At 41.1% G+C, this 23,820-nt stretch overlaps 1 protein-coding gene across 6 annotated transcripts in view; it reads right to left on the minus strand.

Moving 5' to 3' along the window:
* LOC119654916 (insulin-like growth factor 2 mRNA-binding protein 1) overlaps positions 1-23,820 on the minus strand; it is a 129,953-nt gene that overhangs the window by 87,671 nt on the left and 18,462 nt on the right. Inside the window, exons 1-2 of one of the 6 annotated variants that reach the window (XM_038060556.1) lie at positions 4,587-5,074; positions 3,787-4,532 (exon numbers count right to left, since the gene is read on the minus strand). The exons of 2 other annotated variants lie outside the window; for them this stretch is intronic. In XM_038060556.1, coding sequence (XP_037916484.1) covers positions 3,787-3,899 — 113 coding nt within the window. In that variant the 5' untranslated portion in view covers positions 3,900-4,532; positions 4,587-5,074. Of the gene's footprint in view, positions 1-3,786; positions 5,075-23,820 lie in introns of those variants that run through there. 3 more of the 6 variants (XM_038060555.1, XM_038060560.1, XM_038060558.1) reach the window with 3 other exon arrangements.

Consider the following 23,820-nt stretch of genomic DNA (forward strand, 5'->3'; position numbering starts at 1 on the left):
CAAATCCTTGACCCTACAAGTATAGTAGTCAGTATTAACTGGAAATGCGAAATTTCACACTTCACAAAGGCATAATAATAATAATGCTTATATTTCGAACCCATCTCCCCTATAAAAGTAATTCCCAAATTGATTCTACGAAAATAAGCATCTAGAAAGGAATGCAAACAGAAGCACAAATCGGTAAAAAAAAGATTTTTCATGGGTGAACACGGACAGCGAAGCTACCTACGAAACTTATCGTCACTAACACACTATTGAAAAGTCACTGAAAGGATTAACAGACCCATTGAATGCGAATTGTCACTTAGACAAAGCGATAGCAGCTGATAAAAATGTGATGCCGAAAAAGGATAGAGTTTGTCAAACACTTGGAAAGATATTCCTCCCCTATTTATATAAACAAAAACTAAAACTACCTGCACACCCATACGTCTTTTCCCCCATCCTAAAAGAACATAGTGTCCGGGTAGCTACGTGATTAGAGCACAAGGCTGTCGTATGGAAGGTTGCGGTTTGAATCTCACTGGTAGCAGTGAGATTTGTATCGTGATTTAACGTCGACTCAACTGCGCAATGCTGATCAAATTGCCTCCTACAGTGTACTGTAGTGTACCGTTACGGTCTTGAATGGAGTGCTCTTACACACTTCAAGGCCCTGATCCAATATCGATTGTTGCGCCAACGATTATTATTATTAAAAGAACATAAAAATAATAGTGAAGGTAAAGGCTATAAAGGTAATTTAATCAAACCCAATAAAGAAACGTTACGCAGCGTATAACAACGGTAACTGCATTCGGTTACGTTACTTCTAGAGGAGAAGTCAGACAATGTCTGAAGACTTATCTCTGCCCAATAAGATGTGGAATAAAGTTGGCTCTCAAGCAATACCGTCTGCCAAAAAATACATGATGAAAAGGTGCAATAACTCACTCCAAAAAACTCCACCGAAATTAAACCTGAATCAGCCAGCCTTATGTCCTTCCTTTTTTCCATCCGTGGGGTTGTTCACTTCGTTTAGATCCAAAGTTCCAGACGATAGCTTTGAAAAACCAATATGATACTGCTGAGATGATCATAGATGAACTAGTCGATCAAATCTTGATCTAATTTTGGTTTCAACATTCATCTTCCAACACTGAAATCAGCTGAGTCTACGAAATCATGACCAGTCCGGTTAATGGAACTTAAAATTCGAAGGACATTCACAATATACAAAACGATCCCCAGAGCTAGCAACAATTGTAGCATAAATATGCCGGCTGTTTCTCCACTTCAAACGCAAAGTTAGTGCAATGTAACACCTAAATAGCAGCTTAAACAAAAACAAATCGCAAACCGGTCCTTTCAAATACGAAAGCCTCGTTATTTTCTTACATAAGATGCCTACAGTGCACGGCTGTACCATTTGTAGATAGCTAAGAATTCAATAGTATACCATATTGTAAGATCCATTTATCGTAGCACATGTCCATTGGCATATCAAACTAACATGTCATACTGATCCGATATGTATTAATATTCTGTTCCTTAGGAAATAGTAAATTCACTTGATAGTAATAGAATTTAGACGAATGTTTTTAATATTATTGCAATTTTTTCCCTTTCGCGAACTCAACAGGATCTTCCAATAAACTTCCAAAATGTACTAATTTTGTTTGAAACTTCGAACACGTTATTTCAACCATGCCTAAAAATTGTGTGTATTTATTGTGGAAAGCTGGAAGGTTTTGGTTGAGAACATGCTGAGAAAAAAACTAAAGAACTTGGTTCAACTAAACGCAGTTACTATGTAAAAACTACCTGGCATTTCGGTTGGATGGTTAACTGGAGATCTTTCATTTGATACCCACATGACCCCAATTATTCGAGAAACTATGTTACACCCTTTTTGTAACTTGTATGCGAAATCCCCCCTTTACACCATTCACCGCATGCGTAGAAATTCACAGTTGCAAAACCGCATTCAATAGCCAGTAGATGCAAACGTTTGTTTTATACAATATAAAAGTTTAAAAATAATGTAGATAAAAAAATGAAACAGTGTATCATCCCTCTGAAAGCATGTTTGACAAAGATTTGGGCCAGGTATCTAGGTAAGCATCCAATTCTGATCGTTAAAACTATGACGATATACAGCTAAAAATAACACGTTGCATGTGATTTGACCTACGCAAATCGCAAAATTATTGTTGAAAGAGAGGGGTTGGTCGCAAAAATAGCAGCAGTGGGCTAAGGAAAATATTGTACGCAGTCTGGGGACTAATGTCCTAAAGTGGTCTCAACGGACGGTGTATAACATTCTTAACACAAAACCTTAGCCTAGAACAAGAAGATATCCGGAAAAATGTCAAAAACAGAAACGTGCACCTTTTTTAAAAACTAAGGTCGATCCTTTTTTCATCAAGAGTCTGGAATAAAGGTAGCACCAGAACGGTTCGACGTCCTTTAAAAAGTGGTCTTAAGGCCAGAGTTCCTAAAAGGATTCTATCTATGGAGTTAAGTTCGCCGAACTATACCACTTTCTCGAAAACCCTCACCAGAAGCCAAAACAATGGAGAAATACCCTGTGAGATGATTAAATGAAAATAAACCTCTTCAGGATGAACTAGAAATACGTTATCCCTTGCCCACTAGGACAGGCTTACGATCTACGGCACATAACATTCATAGAGAACAAGACAACGACCCGAATTATTCAGCGGATGCCAGTATCCAATGATTGCAAATTAACAAGTTAATATTCTCAATTGGTCGTCTCAGTCTCACTTAAACTGGATTGAAAATTCACAGAATGATCTCAAAGTCAAAGTTTCAAAATGCACGCCAACCATCATGAAGGAACTACCATTCGTAAAGTGTCAGAATTTGGTCAAATCCATGCCCCATCAAATCGATTCAGTTTTAATAAAGAATGCTTTCGTTGCCGAATAATGAATATAAACAAAATGATTCACAAAACACATATTACACGTTTGAAAATAAATTAAGGATTTTTTCACTTTTCGTAACGACTGCTACTTCATTGGCCAGAATATTTAAAATCAACTACCAATCCCTTGCGTCATTAAGTTATCCCAAACTTGCAAGCATTAACACCGTTGCTATTGGCCATAGTTGTGCATCCTTTACTCAATAGAAATATGATAAAACAAGGGAATTAACTCAGAAGTAATCTAAAGCGACTCGAATGGAGTGCCCTTCTATAATTGTTGCATTCCTTGTTTCCATTGAATCTTTCCCCAGGCGACGTCATTAAGTCATATTCCATTTTTTACTTCTAATCCTGCAGTCTACCAAGAGCTAAGCTAGACTACTAAAATGGCGAAACTGCATTTTCCTTTAGACACAGGCAGCTTTACACTTTATATTCTTGCGAATTTCTCCTTTTGGCATACATATGAACCGATTTTACTTTTTGTTGTTCTGTGATTCTATTTCCATTTTGGATTTCTTAACGTTCAAAATTTTCGAAGTGAAATACTAGCCACAGAACGTGCATTGGCAACTACCTACCCGGGGAAGTGTCCACTCCTGCAACAGAATGATAGCGAAAAGCTGAAACAACCGACGGAATAAGCAAGTTCGATTTGCATCGATTTTTTGACTTAGAGAAACCAGAAAGCTCCTAAAGAATCTCCAATGGCAATCAAAGCGAGAAGGTTTGCAACCCTTAGCCCCCTCCATAATCAACTAAATGGCATTTTGCTACGTTACTACTTACGATATTTACGGCAAACTATGTGAAAAAAATGATAATTTTATTAAAATATAGAAATTCACCTTGATGTTGAAGCAGCGCCTTCCTGCGGTCGGTCTGAGGGAGGGTCGAATATCTGTTCGCGATCCTCCTTCGAGAGCTCTAACTCTGCAAATTGGTCCAACTCTGATGACATCGTAAGGATTATGAGTCAAGTGCCGTTAATCAATAATTGGCCACTTTTTCGGCTAATGCTAGAAGGCTTGCGGCAAATCTCCGTTTACCTCCTTTCGAGCAAGGATCCGGACACACCGTACTGATCTGGGCAACGGCTACAACCACTGGGATACTACGTACTTGTCGAGGGCACACACTCTGCGGTTTTCGCAATCGAAACGGAACGACCAAGAACGCCAAAAATCAGCAATTCCCGGAAATGGAAGTTACAGCAACGGAAAGCGCACTCGTCGGGCAAAACTTGTAATTCAACCAGAACAATCAGAACATTGGCAAGGATATTACGGAACGAAACTTCACTTTCTTCTTTGATTGGTATTCAAACAATTTTTCTGCGGTTTTGCGTTATTCACTAATTTTTAGTAAATTTATTATCCCATCGAGGAACACTACGGCAGGACTAAATGCAGGAGTTGCTGGAATTTTGAATTTGGACTCGAGCGGACAATCCACGTAATGATGCGATTAACGTAAATAACAACTTTTCGGTTACTTTGATCTAATTAAAACATTGTTTGCGATGGGAGTGTGCTCGAAACGGAATTCCGTACTACACACGCCGGCGCCGGGAGGGGATCTATGTATTACTCTACTGAAAGAACAGTAAATCATTAGAGGATCTGGCAAAGGATCACGGATCGCTTACTTAGTTTCTAGTCTCTGGGGCTACGACTTCCACCTCGCTTTCCTCCAGAACTCTTGAAAATTTGGAAAAATGGAAGTGCACAGTCGTCGCAAAGTCCTTATATCAGTGTTAGAAAGAGACAGGTAGCCCAGAAAGCTTTGCTAGCTTTTCATCTTTTTCGAATCAAAAAGCAGAAGAAATGTTGGATTTTCGCCACTCACGCGCGAATTTCTAGTGAAATGTGTAAATTACAAAAATCGAATTCGGAAGAGTTGCTCGCCGCTGGCGTGGAAACTGAGTTTGGGCGAATTCAGCGAGTCTGCCGGACCGGAACGCCGAAAACGTCTAACGAAAAACTCCACTTAATAACAATTAAATAAACCGAATTGCAACGGACACTCTGTGTCTTCCACTATTCGCAGACGGATTTCTTGGCAGTAAGTTATTGCAATTTTGGCGATTTATTTAAATAGTTACTAAAAAGTTACGGGTGCCGCGGACAGCCGGAGCACGTCGCTCTCTCTTGGAACTTTTAACACTAAACCAAAGTGCCAAACACAACACTCGCCCAGGCATCTACCAAAGCACGCCGCCGGCCATGTTCTCTCCATTTCCCTATTCACGACACAGCGCAAACACACTCTTGGGCCCGCGTGTAGCTTCGAAATACAAATAGTGCAGCTACTACGTGAGGCGTCCACGACGAGGTTAGCCCATGGCGCGCATTGTTCCAGCCTGGCCAGGGATCCGCATCCCAGGGACGGGGTCCGAGCCTCGGCTCTGGCTGGACCCACTTCCAGGACCAGACCCTGTGCGAGTGACCCTCGCCATCCCCTAAACTACCCCCAAATCACCCTGCGCCAGGACCGCGCGAGGAGCAATCATTTCCTGCGATCGTTCGACCAGATAAGCAGCGAGAGAGCCATGTCGCTACACATTGCACGGAACACCCTGGCAGCTACGCACGAGTGTGTATTGGCTCGCAAATAGCTGATACCGTGGCCACGGTATCTCTCAGATCGTTTTCGGCAGCAATAGATGAGAATTTCGGTGCTCGGCACACACACTGCCACACATGCCCACAGTTCAGATACGTGTACATACGTTGAGTATCTGATCTAGCCACACACACATCTGCGCGAGTATCTAAGCCACGCTTGGCTCATAAGCGACACTCTTTCCGCTCGGTCTATCTGTGGCGAGCGCGGCATGGGCTGGCTCATTGAAATGCTACTTCTGGAGGCTGCTTGGTAATTGAAGTCTAAACTTTTGGTCAAAATTCCCATAAAACCTCGTCGGAATATGGAAAGTCCGCGGCGTTCTAGAAAAATCACTAAATTCCAAATCTCGTGGACACCAATGGTTTCTCACGTTTCCCGGGGCAATATGCGTAGAAAATGTTTCTAATGAAATCCAATTCTTAATTGAAATTTGTAGACACGACATAGTCGCGAATTGTCCTTGCTTGTTTTTGTCTTTTGTCATCTCCGCTTCTCAGCGGGCATTCTGTGAAATACTTTACATACGCAAAAGCCCTGGTCCTTTTGGGATCTCACAGAAGAATTCCTGCGGAGGTCCGATTCGTTTTCTCCGATTTTTGGGGTAGTCCATGTTTCCATGCTAATCTTTGCCAATTTATATAAAAATAATTAAACAATTTCGGTATCTGGCCGAGAAAAAAAGGAGCTAAATATCCTTTCTGAAAATATTTGTTGTTACTGGGTTGCAGAGATGCAAGGTAAACTGAGATAAGATCAAAGTTTTTTTTTGCCTAAACACGAGCTACAATACTAGGGAGGGAATTCGTTGGAAATCAGCTGCACACAGGACGCTTTCATCGATACAAAGCAGATGGAATTGTCATAAGATATCATTCCTTTGATTTAGTTTAAATTGCGCCAATCGAAGCATTGCACTAATGAGACTAATAGAAGGAACGCAACCGGGATATCCAATCCACAGCTGACAGGAACAATTCGTGTTTCTAACATCAAGTTCGGATATATTCAAGCGATTTGGTTTCTATCACCTTGCGAAGGTTATGATAGGCTTACCGAATTCGCTTCCCCTTTTCACTATAGCATGCTCCTTGAAGGGCAAAAGTAAATGTATTTATTGGAAACATGCAATGTCTTTTCGGTTTTTCGACTTAAGATTTCAGGTCAACATTGCATATTTGCATAATTGAAGGAGGTGGCCGCGTCAGAATTGCGGAACTATCGGAGAATCCATCCAGGGTTTGTGGTTAATCTGGATGCCTGGATGTCCTGAGTCCTTCTTCAGAGGAATACACTATCTTTCATCTTGCTGCCGCAGGCTTTTAACTACGAACGGTTACTGAAATACGGCAATGGTCCTGCATATGGCAAGAATGTAAGAGGATGACGAACAGCTCATAGGAGAAGCGGAGCATCTGCAACGAAACCTACCTTCCAGAAACAATTGTTAATAAGCGTCCTGTTTTAGCCAATCGGCAGAGGATAATGGTTCACCATGTCAATGCGAGACCGAAGACCATGGAAGCGATGGGATACAAAGAGAACTGACAATACCAATTTCAATTCCAGTTTCAACTATTCAAGGAGAATCGGTATTATATATTAGTATACATATAAACAGAAAGAGGTTAAGAAAAAAATGCAGTAATTACAGAGGCCTCCTTCTTAAACGTACAAAGTCGAATATTATGTACATATATTACTATATTATTTGAAAAGTTCCTTGAATATAGAAAAGAACTTTGCACATAGCTTGCCTTGCTTTAGAAGAATTCAACATGAAAGGGACCCAAGGGAAACTAACAGGCACATGCTTCATAAAAACTCGCAGGGCAGTGAGATCCATGTATGTGGATGATACGCTGGATGCGGATTTGAAAGCCTCGAGATTGCACCCAGATCAGGCATTCAATAGAGCCAAATGGCGAAGCCGATTACGACGAGCCGACCCCGCTTGTGAACGGGACAAAGGCTGAAGAAAAAGGAGAAGAAGTTTATTTCTAATTCTAATATCTTAGGTAATATATAATATAAATTTCTTTATTTGACTAAATCATCATCATCATCAACGGCGCAACAACCGGTATCCCGTCTAGGCCTTCCTTAATAAGGAACTCCAGACATCCTGGTTTTGCGCCGAGGTCCACCAATTCGATATCCCTAAAAGTTGTTTGGCATCCTGACCTACGCCATCGCTCCATCTTAGGCACGGTCTGCCTCGTCTTCTTTTTCTACCATAGCTATTGCGCTTATAGACTTTCCGGGCTGGATCATCCTCATCCATACGGATTAAGTGACCCGCCCACCGTAAACTATTGAGCAGGATTTCATCCACAACCTGACGGGCATGGTATCGCTCATAGATTTCGTCGTTATGTAGGCTACGGAATCGTCCATCCTCATGTACGGGGACAAAAATTCTTCGGATGATTCTTCTCTCGAACGCGGCCGAGAGTTCGCAATTCTTCTTGCTAAGAACCCAAGTCTCCGAGGAATACATGACTAAATACTGCATAATAATAATATGTAACTTTATAAACAAACAAGTCGGGAAACCGGAAGCTGGGCCCTTCAGGTATGAAAGGTTTTGTTTGCTTCTTCTGTGAGTATATTTAAGTGTAGAACTATTCCATTTGTACGTAGCCCGTTATGTATTTGCGTTTAGCATGTCTGACTACCCACTTCAATGTGATATTTAGTTGCAGTCAATTTACAGGGGGGAGTCAATTTTGAGCTACTGCAACTTTGTTAGTAATAATATGATTTTGATCAAACTTGGGGATAATATGCTTCATATCATTTTATGCTACTCCCAACTCTCATAACTCTGGGATAAACTTAAGGGGAGTTTTACTCAATTTCCCAAAAAATATGGTAATATACTATTATTAACTTAATTTGAATAGATATCGATATGCCTGGACACCATATAGAGGCAGGTTCATGATTTTTTTCAGATTTTTCGGTTGAGTAGTCTCTGAGAATAGGTCCGTTAAAGAAACCATCACTTTTTACCCCTCCCACTCCCCGCCTTTTTAATAAATCTCAAAACTAAAACCGGCTACTAATCGAGCCCTTTCATTTGATACCCAATATGACCATGTTTGGTGAAAAAAAATTTATTTATTTATTTGCGATTTAAATTTTCACCTAATCTGGGACATATGGACAGGTTTGTTTGTTTATTGTAGTTACGGCAGAATCACCTAAAATGGTATCACATCAATCATCTAATGGTATTATGGACGATTTCGGTCCAAGTTTTTGATGAGGAAGCTGTTTTTGATGCCCAAGCAGCTGCTGTTGGATTCGATTTCCGTTTTAATATTTGAGCAGATCAAGAAGACTATATACAGGATATCCAACCCCACGCATTCTTTAAAATTTTATGGTGACGAAAAATCATTGCACATATTCAACCGCGATGGGAGCTGCACGACAAAGGTTCCGCGGATAAGGGCTGGTGTTAGTGCCTTATATGTGATGCAGTGCATTGATGTGTGCCCACGTGGTTGCAAGCATATGGTCGCGTGGCAACATCTGTCATAACAATAGACATTGCACAGCTGTTTATGGCTTTCCACATCCCGGCGGAAACCAAAGGCCGAGCTTCCTTAAAGAAGCAATCAGGCGCAACATTCTCGGCAATTGATCCATGTTTGCTCTCCTAGGAAGTGAGGAGAAAATAAGTAGATGCATCCAAGATCAAACTTTCGGATGCATCCGTTTCCTGTTAGGATAAGATGGGGAAACATACATATGAAACACAAACGCGCAATATTCTCAGCAATTGATCCATGTTTGCCCACATTGTCTCCTAAAGTGTACTGCAGTGTACTGTTACGGTCTTTAATGAAGTGCTCTTACACACTTCAAGGCCCTGATCCAATTGGATTGTTGCGCCGACGATTATTATTATTATAGATAGTTCAGAAGAACGTGCCCTTCCTGAGTATTCTGTAACTAGTAAAAATTACGACGATTTTTCGTGGAATGGCCACCAAAAATTAGATAAAAAATTCTGAAGAAAGCATTATCGCTCCTTGACAATTTTGCGGTACACAATCAACTCTCAGCCGTTTCCAATTCCTCCTTCCTGCAAACATGATTCGCACACTTGGATCCATAAACAAGAGAATCAAGAGATACAGAATTGAAGTTATCCAAATTTGATGAGTAACATAGACAATAACAAAACGATTAAGCTCATAAAAGTTTAGCAGTCCTTTTAACTAATTAAAAAAGTTTGGACCGGTGTGGATCTTAGTAGCTCTACTAAGATTTTTATATTTTTTTGACAACTTGGTTTATTATTGTATCTTCTGTTTTTGCAGAACTAACAATATGTGATCAAATCCTACGTAATATAGAGATTATGGACACTGCAAGGAAGAACGGATACACGAGCACTACCATAAAGACGATGATCAGGAGACACGCTCGAAGAATAGAACGCAGTAATCTCATTACACTGTACACCCAACAATCGACTTCTACCGCATTAAAAAGATCAAGTGTCACCTTTTCAAATCTGTCCAACCATATAAAACGAACATTGAAAAAGTTCGATATACAACTGGTAGGGTCAAGTCGTATCTACCAGCTGCCTAGAAAAACGGACCGAAAAACGGTAGAGGAGATGAGCGGTATTTATAAAATCGTCTGCTCAGATTGTCCGAGGGTGTATATCGGACAAACGAAAAGAGTGGTAACTACTAGATTTAGGGAGCATACGAAGAAGGCAAAGTTGGCTATCAAGTACTCCTGAAAACCTACAAAATCCATGGTGGGTAAACATATGATGGAATACCGCCATAAAATAAGCGCCAACGATTTGAAAGTGTCAAAATAGGTACGGAAAATTAACCAGCTAGACGCCTATGAAAGACACTAGACTGAATTTAGATTTAGGCAGGTGCTATTGACCATTATTAAAAAAACTAATTAAAATACTTTTCGAGCTGCGTGATGATATGGTCATGCAATTCGTGCTAACGAGAATTCACTTGCCAAGATTGGTCTGAACATCAAAGTCGATGGTAAACGACCAAAAGGCAGGTCGAAACAACGGTGGCTTGATACGCTTGATGGGGATTTAAAAGCTTCGAGATTGCACCCAGATCAGGCATTCGATAGAGCCAAATGGCGAAACCGATCACGACGAGCCTATCCCGCTTGTGAACGGGACAAAGGCTGAAGAAAAAGAAGAAGAATTAAAAACCTGTTCTTTCAGGATAGAGAAATAAGTCTTTAAAATGTAATTAAACATTTCTTCTTTTTCAGGATTTAGATATAAGTCTGTAAAAACTAATTTAGCCATAATTAGAATAGTATTATAGATTTAGATTAGCATAAATATAGCTAACAAACCCACTGATGAGCAGACTTGTTACCACTGATGAAGGTAACATGTTGTTCCCGAAATATCGGTATTTGCAAAAGATCTGGAAGGGGGGTCCGCCTTTGATAGGTTGATCTTTGGATATGAAACTTTTGTATTTCAACCGGAACCACTGATCTTTTATGTAGGATTTCATGATATCATACATGTTTGCTGAAGCAGTTTTCTAATTTTTTACAATATCCCTTTGTGCCATACTCTGCCGAATGCGTGAGAAAAGGCGAGAAAGAGTACGGAGCAGGATTTTATTTATATGGTGGAATAGAAAAGGAACTCTTTGACCATTTTTGGAAATTGTGCTTCTCTTCACTGGATTAGGGGCAAAAACATTTTTCAATTATTCGAATTATAACCTTTTTCAGGGTCACTACTTGTCCAGTCAACATTTTCTAGGAGCTAGTCTGGTGAATGTCGTTCCTATCTTTTCAACTCTCTACAAGCATTCCGAAAAGAGTGGCCGGTATTCGCAGTTAAAGCTTTGAGGCAGTCTTGCATACTCTACTCGAGTTTTATTGTTTATAATTTTTCGCAGGCTCTTAGTCGCCTCTGATTTGCCATACCATGCAGCAATATTTTCATTTTTACAGTTCCTTATCCTTCTTTTCACCTGAAGGTATAAGCATTGCCGACTGGGAACAATTACAACGAATTTATAAACCTCCGGTATACAGTTGACATTCACATTCCACCTTTTGCAAAACAAACGGTAATGAGATCGTTGAGCAAATTTTCCTTGGTCTGAACATCGATGGTGAGATTGATGTAAAAAAAGGCAAATGTTGAAATAGTACCTCCACACAGTACATATATGAGAAGTGATAGTCGCGTTGTAAATTTCCCAGAACATTATGAAAATAAAAAGGTACAACAAATCCGGAGGAGAGGCCCCATGGGAAGGACAAGTGAACGCCGGTAACTAAGTATATTTAATAATAAGTTATTAGAATCAACGATCGCCCGCGAAGTCGACTTGCAACGACTAAAATTATGAATCTTGAAAATTACAACGCAGGAAATAATAATATGTAATAGATTAGGCTCAAATTAATGATTATTATGAATATCACGAATTGAGAAAGTTAATTCCAAAAAGTACTAAAATCCAAGTTTTGAAACTTTTTCGAGTTTTCGATTTTGCAAATAGTCCATAATCTATACCTCTTGACTGTAATACTAGTATTTCAATTTTTGTTTGTTTGCACTATTAACAAAAATAGAATTGGGGAAATATATTTCGTTCTAAAACATATCTTATAATGGATTTATTCGAAAAAGTACTTAATCCATTTTATTCCATAATGTGCTGAATCCTTCACTAAATCAAAAAATTTCAGATGTAAAAACCAAAATAATGATAAAATTCCAGGATAAAGACAATTATTAATTGATAATTACGTTGTTTTTCAAATATCAACCATTTCCGGAGCATTAGACTTGGTAGTTCCTCAATCGCCAACTGTCATGCACCAGCAGAGGACAAAGATCATGTCATTAACGGCAAATGCTCTTCCTTCAATGACATCAAAGTTGCAAGTTAAAATTTGCAATGGTCCCTCTTATTGAGCGCGGGCAGGACGACAAAATATTCACAATAAAACAAAAAGATAATGACAAAAGGCCTCGTCGACTTTGCAAGCAGCAAAAGTGTCAAAATTAAGACCGGCTTCGAAAAATACTAACCGAGACCTTTAATTTTGATACCCCACATGACTATATTTGATGAAAAACAAATTACACCCCTTTTTGTATGTATGGGGACCCCCCGCCCTTGCATTCGAAGCAAAAGGATGTAACTCATTGTATGCGTGAGCGTTCACAGTTCCTACCTTTCTACCAAATTTGGTGTCAATCGCGTGACGGACAGACAGATAGTAAACCGATTTTAATAAGGTTTTGTTTTACACAAAACCTTAAAAATGTGGGTATCACTCGGTGGACACATTTTTAAAAAGAGGTTGCTTCAGTATATTAGACGGCAGGATGCTACGAGGTATCAACTGTGACTCGGTTCACTTCCTAATTGGAGCTAAATGGCGCTACGGCATAGCCACACTAGAAGGTAAGAAGGAAGTGGAAAGGGAGGCATTCTCCCCGTACTTAGACTTTTTTCAGCTGCGCAGCATTGAAATTTCAATGACAAAAAAGGATAATATGAGGGTCTACATAATTTTAACCTTAGATCCGTATAAACTTCACCCCGAGCCTGATTTTTTGCATAATTTTCACCCTTAGCCTCTTCCCTCTGCGGCCTTGGCTGGACCCCTAAACTTAATGTGGAAACGTTCAGAAAGTCCAAGTAGCATACAAGCCCAAAATAAAGCACCTCTTCAAATGTTAACTCATAATAGTCCCGAGAGAAAGACAACTGTAGAGAACTCAGGAGATAAATTAATATTGTAGCGGAGAATATCGAGAAATTATAGCGTTCTACTATCTGCCGATGATATGAACAAACAGGACGTACGGTCGGCGTTTAGTACCGTGTAAAAATCAGGATAATGAAGATCATTATCAAAGAAAAAGTGTAGGTCAAAACTACATTATCCAAAAAAAAATATTTAATTAATCTCTATTTTGTGTCCCTGAGAAAGCTACGGCTCTGGGGTAATCAAATCCACTTCAGGACTGCGGTTAAATTTATGAAAATCGAAACTCCAATGAGTTGACCACCACGAGCTTAGGATATACGTACGAGGGAAGGATATATAAATAACGGTTAGGAGGCAGAGCCCATGGTACCAAAGGAGAAATCAAAGAAGCTTTGGAGGATTCAGTTGGATCTCCAAGCTACTATATATAAGAGCCTACATTGCTTCAAAATTTCATGATTTTAGGATGAATTTAAGGGGGATTTTTTTTGGTCAATTACTAAAAATTATAGTGATATACTATTATTACCTTTTTTTCGAAGAGATATCGGTATGGAAGGTATTTCGATACCTAGGTACCATATAGTGGTAGCCCCCTGATTTTTTTTCAGAGTTTTCGGTAGGCGGTTTCTGAGAATGGGTCCGTTAAACAAATAATCAATTTCGACCCCCCCCCCCCGCACTCCCCACGTTTCCAATAAATGGCTTTAGAAAGTGCTAACCGAGACCTTTCATATGATTGAAATACATGACTATATTTCTTGAAAAAAAATATACATCCCCTATATGGGGACCCGACGTCGGGTTGTAGTGTCACCAAGATGACGATGAAATTTCAAAAAGAATTAATAAGAATTGAAGAGATACTTCAGCACAAAAAAAGAAGATCAATGGCATTGAGAAAATTCTGAAACTCACAAAGAGCTGTACCATGGCTACAGTTAGAAGAGTTCGATGTGTCAACTGTGGAGAGGGAAATTGTCGAAGTTAGTGCATGCAGTTACCTTTTGACACTTTGCTGCTTAACCAACTCTATCATTCTTCCTTCAGGAACAAAAACTCAATGGTAGACCAGGTCGAGAAGGTTTTGAAGAACAAAGTGTCTGCCGTTGATGCTTTCCAAGGTCTTGGACTCATGCTGCATAAAGATTCTTCGAAATAATAATATGAGATTCCGAAATCTTGTTTATAACTAGAGGCTTTTCAAGATCGCGGGTGGTGAATTTAGGGAAGCATCAGCAGATGCACTGCAGGAAAGCATGCCTAGGTTACAACTTCCGTTGCGGGCGGTATGGCGGTCTTTGTGGTAGTCTTGCAAAAATTGCAAAGATTGTTCACAATGAACGTTGGTGAATTAAACGAAATTAAAGGAAGTCTTCACAGTTAGTTTAACATTGCACTCCCTTATCCTCTAGACCAGATTCGCCATAATCTCGACCAAAGGCTTTTTAAATTCGATGGATTCAAAATTTCGTCTATAATATTAAGCCATCCGGTCGGGGTTGGGCCGTTTTATATCGACGTCAGGCCAATCTTATTTGGTGAATTTTGATCAACGTGTGGTGAAACCCCATTTTGATTGGGGATGTCCTCATTCCGAACGTATTTATAACGTGTTGCGCCAGTCTTTGGCGTGGAGGACTGTCCAATTTTCTCTATAAAAGAGTTGCAACAGGCAATCCTCTCTATGAAAAACAAGAAGGCGCCAAGCAGAGGTATACAAACTGATATTCCAACACCAGCCAAACCTACTGCTCGGCGTATTCAACGTTTGCCTGAAAGAGGGCATTTTCCCTGCTCGTTAGAAGGTGGCCAGGTTTGCACTGATAAGTGAAAGGCGACCTCGAGTTGCCGGTTTCATACCGCCCACATTATATGCTTGACACGGCTGGAAAGGTGCTCGAAAAGCCGATCAGATATAGACTCGCTGAAGCTATACGCGCTGCCACAGATTCATCCCCATGGCAGTTCGGTTTTAAAGCTGCTATCATGCAAGCCGTGGATGCCGTTCGACGAGCGGAGGTATCCCTTCCTGCTCTATGAAACACTAGAGGGTTGGAGGGGGATGGAAATCACGTCGGGGATAGCACGGGATCCATCCTAGGGCCGGACATCTGGGACGGCACCTATGATAGTCTACTAGAACTCGACATGCCAAAAGAATCGCGTCTGGTCGGTTATGCATATGATGTCACGACATTTGTTGCTGGACGCACTGGCGAACAGGCACAAAGCAGACTCGGCATATTTGATGCGACGGGTAAGCGGATGGATGACAATTCATGGTTTCAACTTTGCACTGGAAAAACCGAAGGAGACATCCTGATTAAAGAGAGAATTCCGACCCTGCGTCCCATATCGGTCGACGAGTTGATAATCGAGCCAAAACCTCGGGCTGACTCCTGACCTAATGATGAGCTTTTTTGAGCAAATCAAAGCAGCAATGAACAAGGTTGCAGCTGGAGTTTCGGCGTTAAGTAGACTAATGGCAAATATTGGGGATCCTACGTCTAGCAGGCGGTGTTTCCTGATGAATCCAATGCAGTCTGTCCTGGTCTACGGTGCGGAGGCATGGGCTGATGCTCTTGGCAAGGAGCGTCTCGCGCAAGTACAGAAACGGGGAGCTTTGCCGGTGGCGTCTGCGTACTCCACTGTCTCTGAACCGGCCGTGATGGTGATCGCAGGAATGCTCCCCATTGGCCTTGTTGCTAAGGAGCGTCTAACCATATACAAGCGCAAGGGAGAAGAGCCAAAGGAGGAGGTTGCTCGTGAAGAAAGGCAACGCACCCTGGAGGAGTGGCAACTCTCTTGGCAAAATGAAACTAGAGGCAGATGGACTGCGTGGCTCATCCGCAACTTAGTTGCGTGGCTGAATCAGAAGCATGGTTAGACTGATTATTTCCTTACCCAGTTCTTAAGTGGGCATGGCGGTTTCCAGTTTTACCTGCACAAAATTGGAACGGCACGATCTCCGTATTGTGTTTTGCAACGGAGTTGTGGACGACGCCCATCACACTTTTTTTTTCTTGTGGAAGGTGGGATGGGATTCATCAGCAGCTCTATTTAAACACAGGGGATCTCTCTCCAGACAAAATTGTCGAAGAGATGCTGAATAGCGCTGAGAGGTGGAGCCGTGTTGCCCATTACGATCGGGTCCTTCTCGCTATAAAGAAGATAGAGCTCGACCGGTGGAGCAGTTGGGGCGATCTTTGAGCTGACAGTTCCCTTCCTCCTCTCTCCTCCTGTTTGAAAAAAGAATTCCCTGATTTGAAGGCTCCGCAAGGCGGGAGAGTTGGGAAACTAGCCCGAAGTAATGTGACAAACGGTTCCAAGCTAGCTATCTGGCGATGTGGAGGTGTTTAGTTGGTAGTCAAATGACGTACCGCTGCAGGAGTCCAACAATCTGTGCGTAAATGCATTCACCTACCCTACCCCTCAAAAAAAAAACTGTGACTGTGACGGCCAGCCACCAGAAATGAGTTGCTAAAGATCTACGGTAGAGTAGGCAAAAACAAAGTCCTTGGCCTGGACGGATTACCGAATAAGGCCCTTAAGCTTGCCATGAAGTTCAGACCGAACAAGTTCAGTAAGTTGTTCGAAGCGTGCATGTCTGAGGGGACATTTCCAGCGGCATGGAAGCGGCAGAAATTGGTACTTCTGTCTAAGCCTAGTAAACCTCCAGGTGAACCATCCTTATACAGACCCATAAGTCTTCTGGTCACTGTGGGGAAAATGTTAGAGCGGGTAATCTATAATAGATTACTACCGCCTGTTGAGAGCCAAGGCGGCCTTTCAGATCTGCAGTATGAGTTCCAAAAAGCCCGATCAACCATTGATGCCATCAAATTGGTTGGTCAAATTGGCTTGGCCGAAGATGCAATTATTTAAAGGGTAGGACCAGCAAATATTGCGTGGTAGTAATCCTCGACGTGAAAAATGCATTCAATTCGCCACTTGGAATGTAATACTGAAACCCCTAGAGAAAGTTGGTGTTTCCGTCTGTCTCGCTGCTATCGTTGATAGCTATTTAGCTGAAAGGAGGTTTTGGGGCCCAGAAGTACGTTGTTTCCACGGGTGTCTCGCAGGGCTCGATATTGGGCCCACTATTGTGAGACATTATGTACAACGATGTACTTAGTCTTTCCATGTATGAAACAAGTCGGGAAACCGCAAGCTAGACGCTTCAGGTATGAAAGGTTTTGTGTATTTCTTTTATAAAGAAATTTGAGTGTGCATTTGTCCCATTAGCATATAGTACGTAAAATATGCATATATTATGTGAAAATTTCCACTTTCAAGTGATATTGGCGTTCATAACTAGTCTTGAATTTGCAGAGACGCGAGAGTTTTAACCTAGTATAACTTTGTTAGTAATAGTGCCATTTTCACCAAATGTGGCAGGATCATGCTCTATGCTGTAGCCTATATTGCTTGTAATTCTTTTATTAACTTTATTTGAACAGGTATCGGTATGGAGGGTATTTCGGAGCCTAGGCATCATATAGTGGCAGCCCCCAGATTTCAGATTTGGGGTTGGGGTTGGTTGAAAAAATGACCACTTTCAATCCCCCGTACACCCCATCTTTTCAACAAATGTTAAAACTAAGACCGGTTTCGAAAAGTACTAACCGAGACCTTTAGTTTGATACACAAATTTACACCCCCCTTTTGCATGTATGGGGACCCCCCCTTAAATTCGACGTAAAAGGATGTAACTCACTGTATGCGTGAGCGTTCACAGTTCCCACTTTTCTAATGAATTTGGTGCCAATCGCTGTAACCGTCTCCGAGAAAAATGCGTGTGACGGACAGACAGACAGACAATAAACCGATTTTAATAAAATGATGCCACGGTGATGCCACTCACACGAGCAATCAGTACTGTTAAAGGTTGGCTAGAGAGCTTAGGTCTGACAGTTGCGGAGGAAAAAGCGGAAGCGGTCCTCATCACTAAGCGCCGGAAGGGAAATTACGCCTGTATTACAATCATTTCGAAGCCGACCACAAATAGTGGTAGACAAGGATGACAAGAAGGATGCCGAACCTCAGTTCGGAAGGAGGGGAGATGAAATGGCAAACCTATACAATGCGAAGTCAATCTCTTCCTTATCGCAGACAAAGAACTTTGAAAGGTGAGATTAATTGTAATCTCACCCAGTTCCTCACGGGGCAGGGAGTATATTGCCAGTACCTACACAGATTTAAACACCTTCCCCGACTGTCCAAATTGCGAGGGAGTCCCAGAGGACCCAGAGCATATATTCTTCCACTGTCTAAAATTTGTGGAAAAAAAGGAGGTATCTAGAAGAAACTCTAGGAGAGGTGCTGGCACCAAAAAATTTGGTGCCGAGAATGGTAGCATTTCAACCAGATTGGGATGCGGTCAACTTCATGATCGCATCTTTCCAGAACAAACTGCGAAAAGCAAAGGCAGAGGCAGAGAAGAAAACCGCGGTTACGTATTCCGCGTATGGAAGAAAGGTGATGAAGCTAGAGTGAGTTGACTCCGCCGCGTGATGTTATACCTTATGTTGGTTCCGCGGGGCAGCGGAGAGTCGGGGGTGGTTTTAGTGAGTGAAAATCCCACATATTCGTGTCTCTAGACCAGTCTTTTGAAGATTTCTACCTCCTCAAAAAAAAGACGCACAAACGTTTTATTTCACACAAAACGTTAAAAGGATTGTATCGAGACAAGTATAAAGATGAACATGAGCGATCGAGTTCTTTATAGAATATATGGAATCAGGAATTCGGAATCTCCACGCTGCTGGATAAATAAATGATAGTGATGACCTCCATCCATATATGAAAAAATTCCACAAAAGTACAAGCAGGATTTTTTGGAAAAGAATTCATTGCAACAGTTTTGCTTCCCCTACGTGCTCAGGACGAAAAAATTAACTACAGAGCTTGAAATAGGGCTGATGTTAGTACAGAGGTAAATAGAAATGTGAGCCCATCTTGGTCAAAACCTTGATTGTATCCTCTGTGCCCAAGGCTGTTTCTCAATGATGGAAATTGGCTGATTGCAGCGTTCCAAATATCAGAGCGTCTTTAAAGTAAAAATTAACCTTATCGCTGGGCCCCTTCCAATACAGACCATATTGTGTATTTCCCTATCTGGCCTTATCTCGTATCTAAAATGGTACTATTTTCGTAAGCGTGCTTTCAAGTTCTCTCGCTTTCATTGATGAACCAAAAGATAAAGACTCAAACTAGTTTAATCCTGAACATGCCATTTCTAAATCATGCGCACGTATTAACATCACATAAAAAACTTGAATTATTTCACGTTTTTGTCGCGCGAGTTTTTTCAATGTAATCATCAGGCAGTCTCGCGTAAAAAATAGACGCAACGAATCACCAAAAAAGCTTCTGCATAGAATTTGCGGCAATAATCGCAAGATTCTGCCTGTCCATGTGTAATTATTCTCTTCCACGGCCAACTGCAAAACATTTTATAGAAAGCATTGATTCCTTTTGAATAACATTTACATTGTTCGGTCTCTATCCTCTGCCGAAGCTTGTTGCCAAGCCAGCGCACAAACCAACCCCGAAATTGATCCCTGTTCATGGGCTGCGTGATCCTGTTCCTCATGGATGATGTTCGCCTTCCTGTTCAGGACATTTTCAATAGGACTTGCAAAAAACCCAAGGGTCGGTATCATATGAAAAAAATGTGACTGAGGAAAATCTGGTTTCACATTTGAAAATTTGGGTTCAGATGTTTTTTCTAAATAGAATTGATATTACCAGTTCGGGCCAGGAGGTGGCCGCCAACGTATTTCTGAGGATATGTTGAGATCTACCATTTAACCGATTATTTTTTGCTTCGTTTCGGGTCTATTATATTGTATTTCAGGTATGTCTATGAAGGTAAATGTGAGAACGGACTCATCTTTTGCCTTGTTCCCAATGCACCGTTTATATCTATAGTGATCCTCAGTAGCATAGAAAAGGGTCATGTTTGAAGATGTGAGTATCTAGGCATTTCATTTCTTCCCAATTACTTGCAAACCAATATTAGCTAAAGCCCCTTCGCGCCAAATATTTTCCACAGCCCTCGATTATTCAAAGATCTTTGTGTTCACTACGTGGATGCCAATTTAGCAATTTGTATCACGAAATTATGGAGTCCGCCTACCTTTACACTCACTTTAACAACATTAAAGGCAAATTTGGTCCTAGAGTTAGTTATAGAGGAAACGCGGTATTCCATCCGTAAACTAATTGCAGGACCTACAGAAATTTATAACCAAGAGAGGCTATAATTTGTATTATAAGCCTCAAAACTAACATTACAGCGGCCAAAAATATACGCGCGACAAGAAATTGAGCATCGATTCTCCCCCAATTTGAAGCATGGCATTTTCTATTTCGAGATCAAAACAATCGTACAGGCCGTTTTGCTCAGAATACATTCTTTTGATTAGTGACATCTCAACTTACAGATTCTTCTCGGGGATAAAAATAAAACGTCAACTAGTTTGTTAAAGGCCGCATGCTTGCTATCTCTCTCGTAAAGCACCACACTTCAGGATATCTAAAAATATCCAATTGACTTCCTAGGAGTGTTATTCTGTCTTCCTGGAAGGCGAAGGAATGCAGTTTGGTGGGGTGGAGCCCTGCATTTCTAAAAACGGACCAAATTCCAAGACTAGAAATAAACTTCTTCCGAATTCCCCTTACTTCCGAACATTTCGATTTGTTCAGACGTAGACCATATTTTTACATCGCTGGGGAGCATAGAGTTTCTGATGTTTTATGCGTGACATGACGAAAATAATTGCAGAAGTGGTACAGGCGATGAGATGAACGCACATCGCCACACCTAGAGGATGACACTGAAATGAACTCTGGGGTATGTATCTGGATGCAAAGGGCTGTGAAAATGGAATATGGAGTACTAAGAACTACCCCCAAGATACAGTGGAAGCAGAGGCAATCCAGCGTTTACGTAAGATATCCCTACCAACTTTTTCAGATTCAGATACTATGTAGAAATAAACGAACAGTGGAGAATATATAGAATACAAGAATATAAGTTATAGCTACCATTTCCGTAAAGAATTTCAGTAGTGACACGGTCATTACTATTAATTCAATTATAATGAATGGCAGGTGTAACAACGTTTTTCAGCAATACTCATCCGACATAAAAAAAAGTTCACAAAACCTAGCTAATTAAGCTAAATAAAATAGCTAAAATTTACCGCAATGCCGTTCGTCCTGTCGCTCTCTATGGTTCTGAGTGTTGGCCGACCATAAAAGACAACGGACGGCGTCTTGCGGTAATGGAGACGAAGATGTTGTGTTAGACTAGTGGCGTGACACGTTTTGATCACATCCGAAATGAGGATATCCGCGATCGATATGGAGTTGCACCGATCGTGAAAAATTTGCGAGAGAGGCGTCTTCAATGGTATGGCAATTCGCGCGACGAGAATTCATTTGCCAAGAAGATTGGTCTGAACATCGAAGTCGATGGTAAACGACCAAAAGGCAGGTCGAAACAACGGTGGCCTAGTACGCTGGATAGGGATTTAAAAGCATCGCGATTGCATCCAGTCAGTTTGATAGAAACAAATGGCTAAACCGATCACGACGAGCCGAACCCGCTTGCGAACGGGACAAAGGCTGAAGAAGAAGAAAATATGTGGTGTGTATACTTGACCACATTGTTGACAAAACTCGACATGAATTTGACGGATTCAGAGAGTAGACAGCGTTCGTAGGGCACCGTATGGCAAATTTAGTGTTGCAAAACTGGTTTTGATGAAAGTTTGGGATTAAGTATTTGTCTGTTGTCGCCATCTGGAATTGCCATGTGTTCCGAAGACTAACGAAAATCGGGTCAATAATCTTTTTCTTTTATTTCTTACTTATCTTATTAAGAATGTGGAAATTAAACATATACCTCGGCAGGCAAATTAGTCATAGTATGCTGGTCCCAAGCCCAGGTAAAGGAGGAGGGTTTGAGGCAACGTACTCTGTACTATCCTCAGTAGAACATAAATAAAATACTGAGATCATGGAAAGAGATAAATAGAGTATAGTTGGAGTTACTCTACTATGCTAAATCCTACCTGATCTCTCTTGGTGACAGGCCCCGCGACAGGTCGACCAAGAAAATGCATACAATGTCGTTACAGACATGATGATCGGATTCGAGCCGACCCCCTTTGGGAACGGGACAAAGGCTGAAGAAAAAGAAGTCAAATTATTATAATAATAATAATCAATCGCGCAATCTATGGCCTTGAATTGTATTACAGATCAAGACAATGTGGTCAGCATTACGATGGCCCGGGATTATTACCCTAAATGATTGGTATCTGAGATCCAGCCTACAATAGAAATCCCTCTATTATTAGTGAATTCGAACGACGCGACACCAGTTTAGTGTTTTAACAACTAATACGTCCCGATAACCAAATTATTATAATTAAGGAATGCCGCCAAAGATTGCTTTAGATAAACAACATTAGCTGCAAAATCTTAGACAAATATTTTGCTTTGAACAATGAAAACCCCAATCAGATATTGGTGTATCTTAATGACAGATGACGGGACGAAATGGGTACTGAAAAGGGTTAATAGGAAATAAAATGGATGGTTCAGCCAAATTGAGTCAGAGAGGTTTCCGAAAGTCACCGTTTTTGCAATCTGAAATATTTGGCTTTGATTTACCAAATGCTTTTTCGGGACAGATGAGAACCTTAGAAAATTGTCCTAATGATAGTATACTCTACATATGGGTTTCTCAGTTCGGTCTCGCCCATCGGAGCGAGTGAGCATGGAACAGTTAGAGAGGGATAACGCAGTAAAACGGAAGAAACTTGGCCATCGGAGTCGGCGCCTTCCACCTTCACTTTATGATCAATTGAATAGGCAGATCATCATCAATGATACACAAAGCAAAATTCAAGCGTCTGTGTATTTTAAAAAATGCAATAATAATTGCGCAATTATGACGCAAACGGAAATATTATACCCACCAGCAAAATATAACGAAAAAATGGTTGAGGGAGCTATATTGGGCGGGCCTACCAGGGATGGAGCAGTCCAGGGTGCTTATTGGGGGATACGAACCCATGCGCACAAAGGATTGCTTAAACCTCACCAAAAAGAACCTCCGAATCATAGTGGGAATTCTCACTGGTCATTGTCGGCTGAACTACCACCTAGGGAAGCTAGGGATATCTACGGACACTGCCTGCAGGTTCTGTGAGGAGGAGGACGAAACCTCTATGCACGTCCTGGGACAGTGTCCAGCACTTGTGCAAAGTAGGTCGATACATCTGGGAGAACACTTAATACCAGATGCAAAGCTGAAACTTCTGGAAGTGGGGAACATACTAAAGTTCCTAACGGTTACTGGCCTGCTTGAGATACTATGATCAACTGGTACACTATAACCAGTAAAAGGGGCACAATAGTTCTTCAAGGACGCGGTGCGACTTTCCCTTAACAAAATAATAATAAAA

The sequence above is a fragment of the Hermetia illucens genome, chromosome 4 (assembly GCF_905115235.1).
Source record: "Hermetia illucens chromosome 4, iHerIll2.2.curated.20191125, whole genome shotgun sequence".
NCBI classification, from domain to species: domain Eukaryota; kingdom Metazoa; phylum Arthropoda; class Insecta; order Diptera; family Stratiomyidae; genus Hermetia; species Hermetia illucens.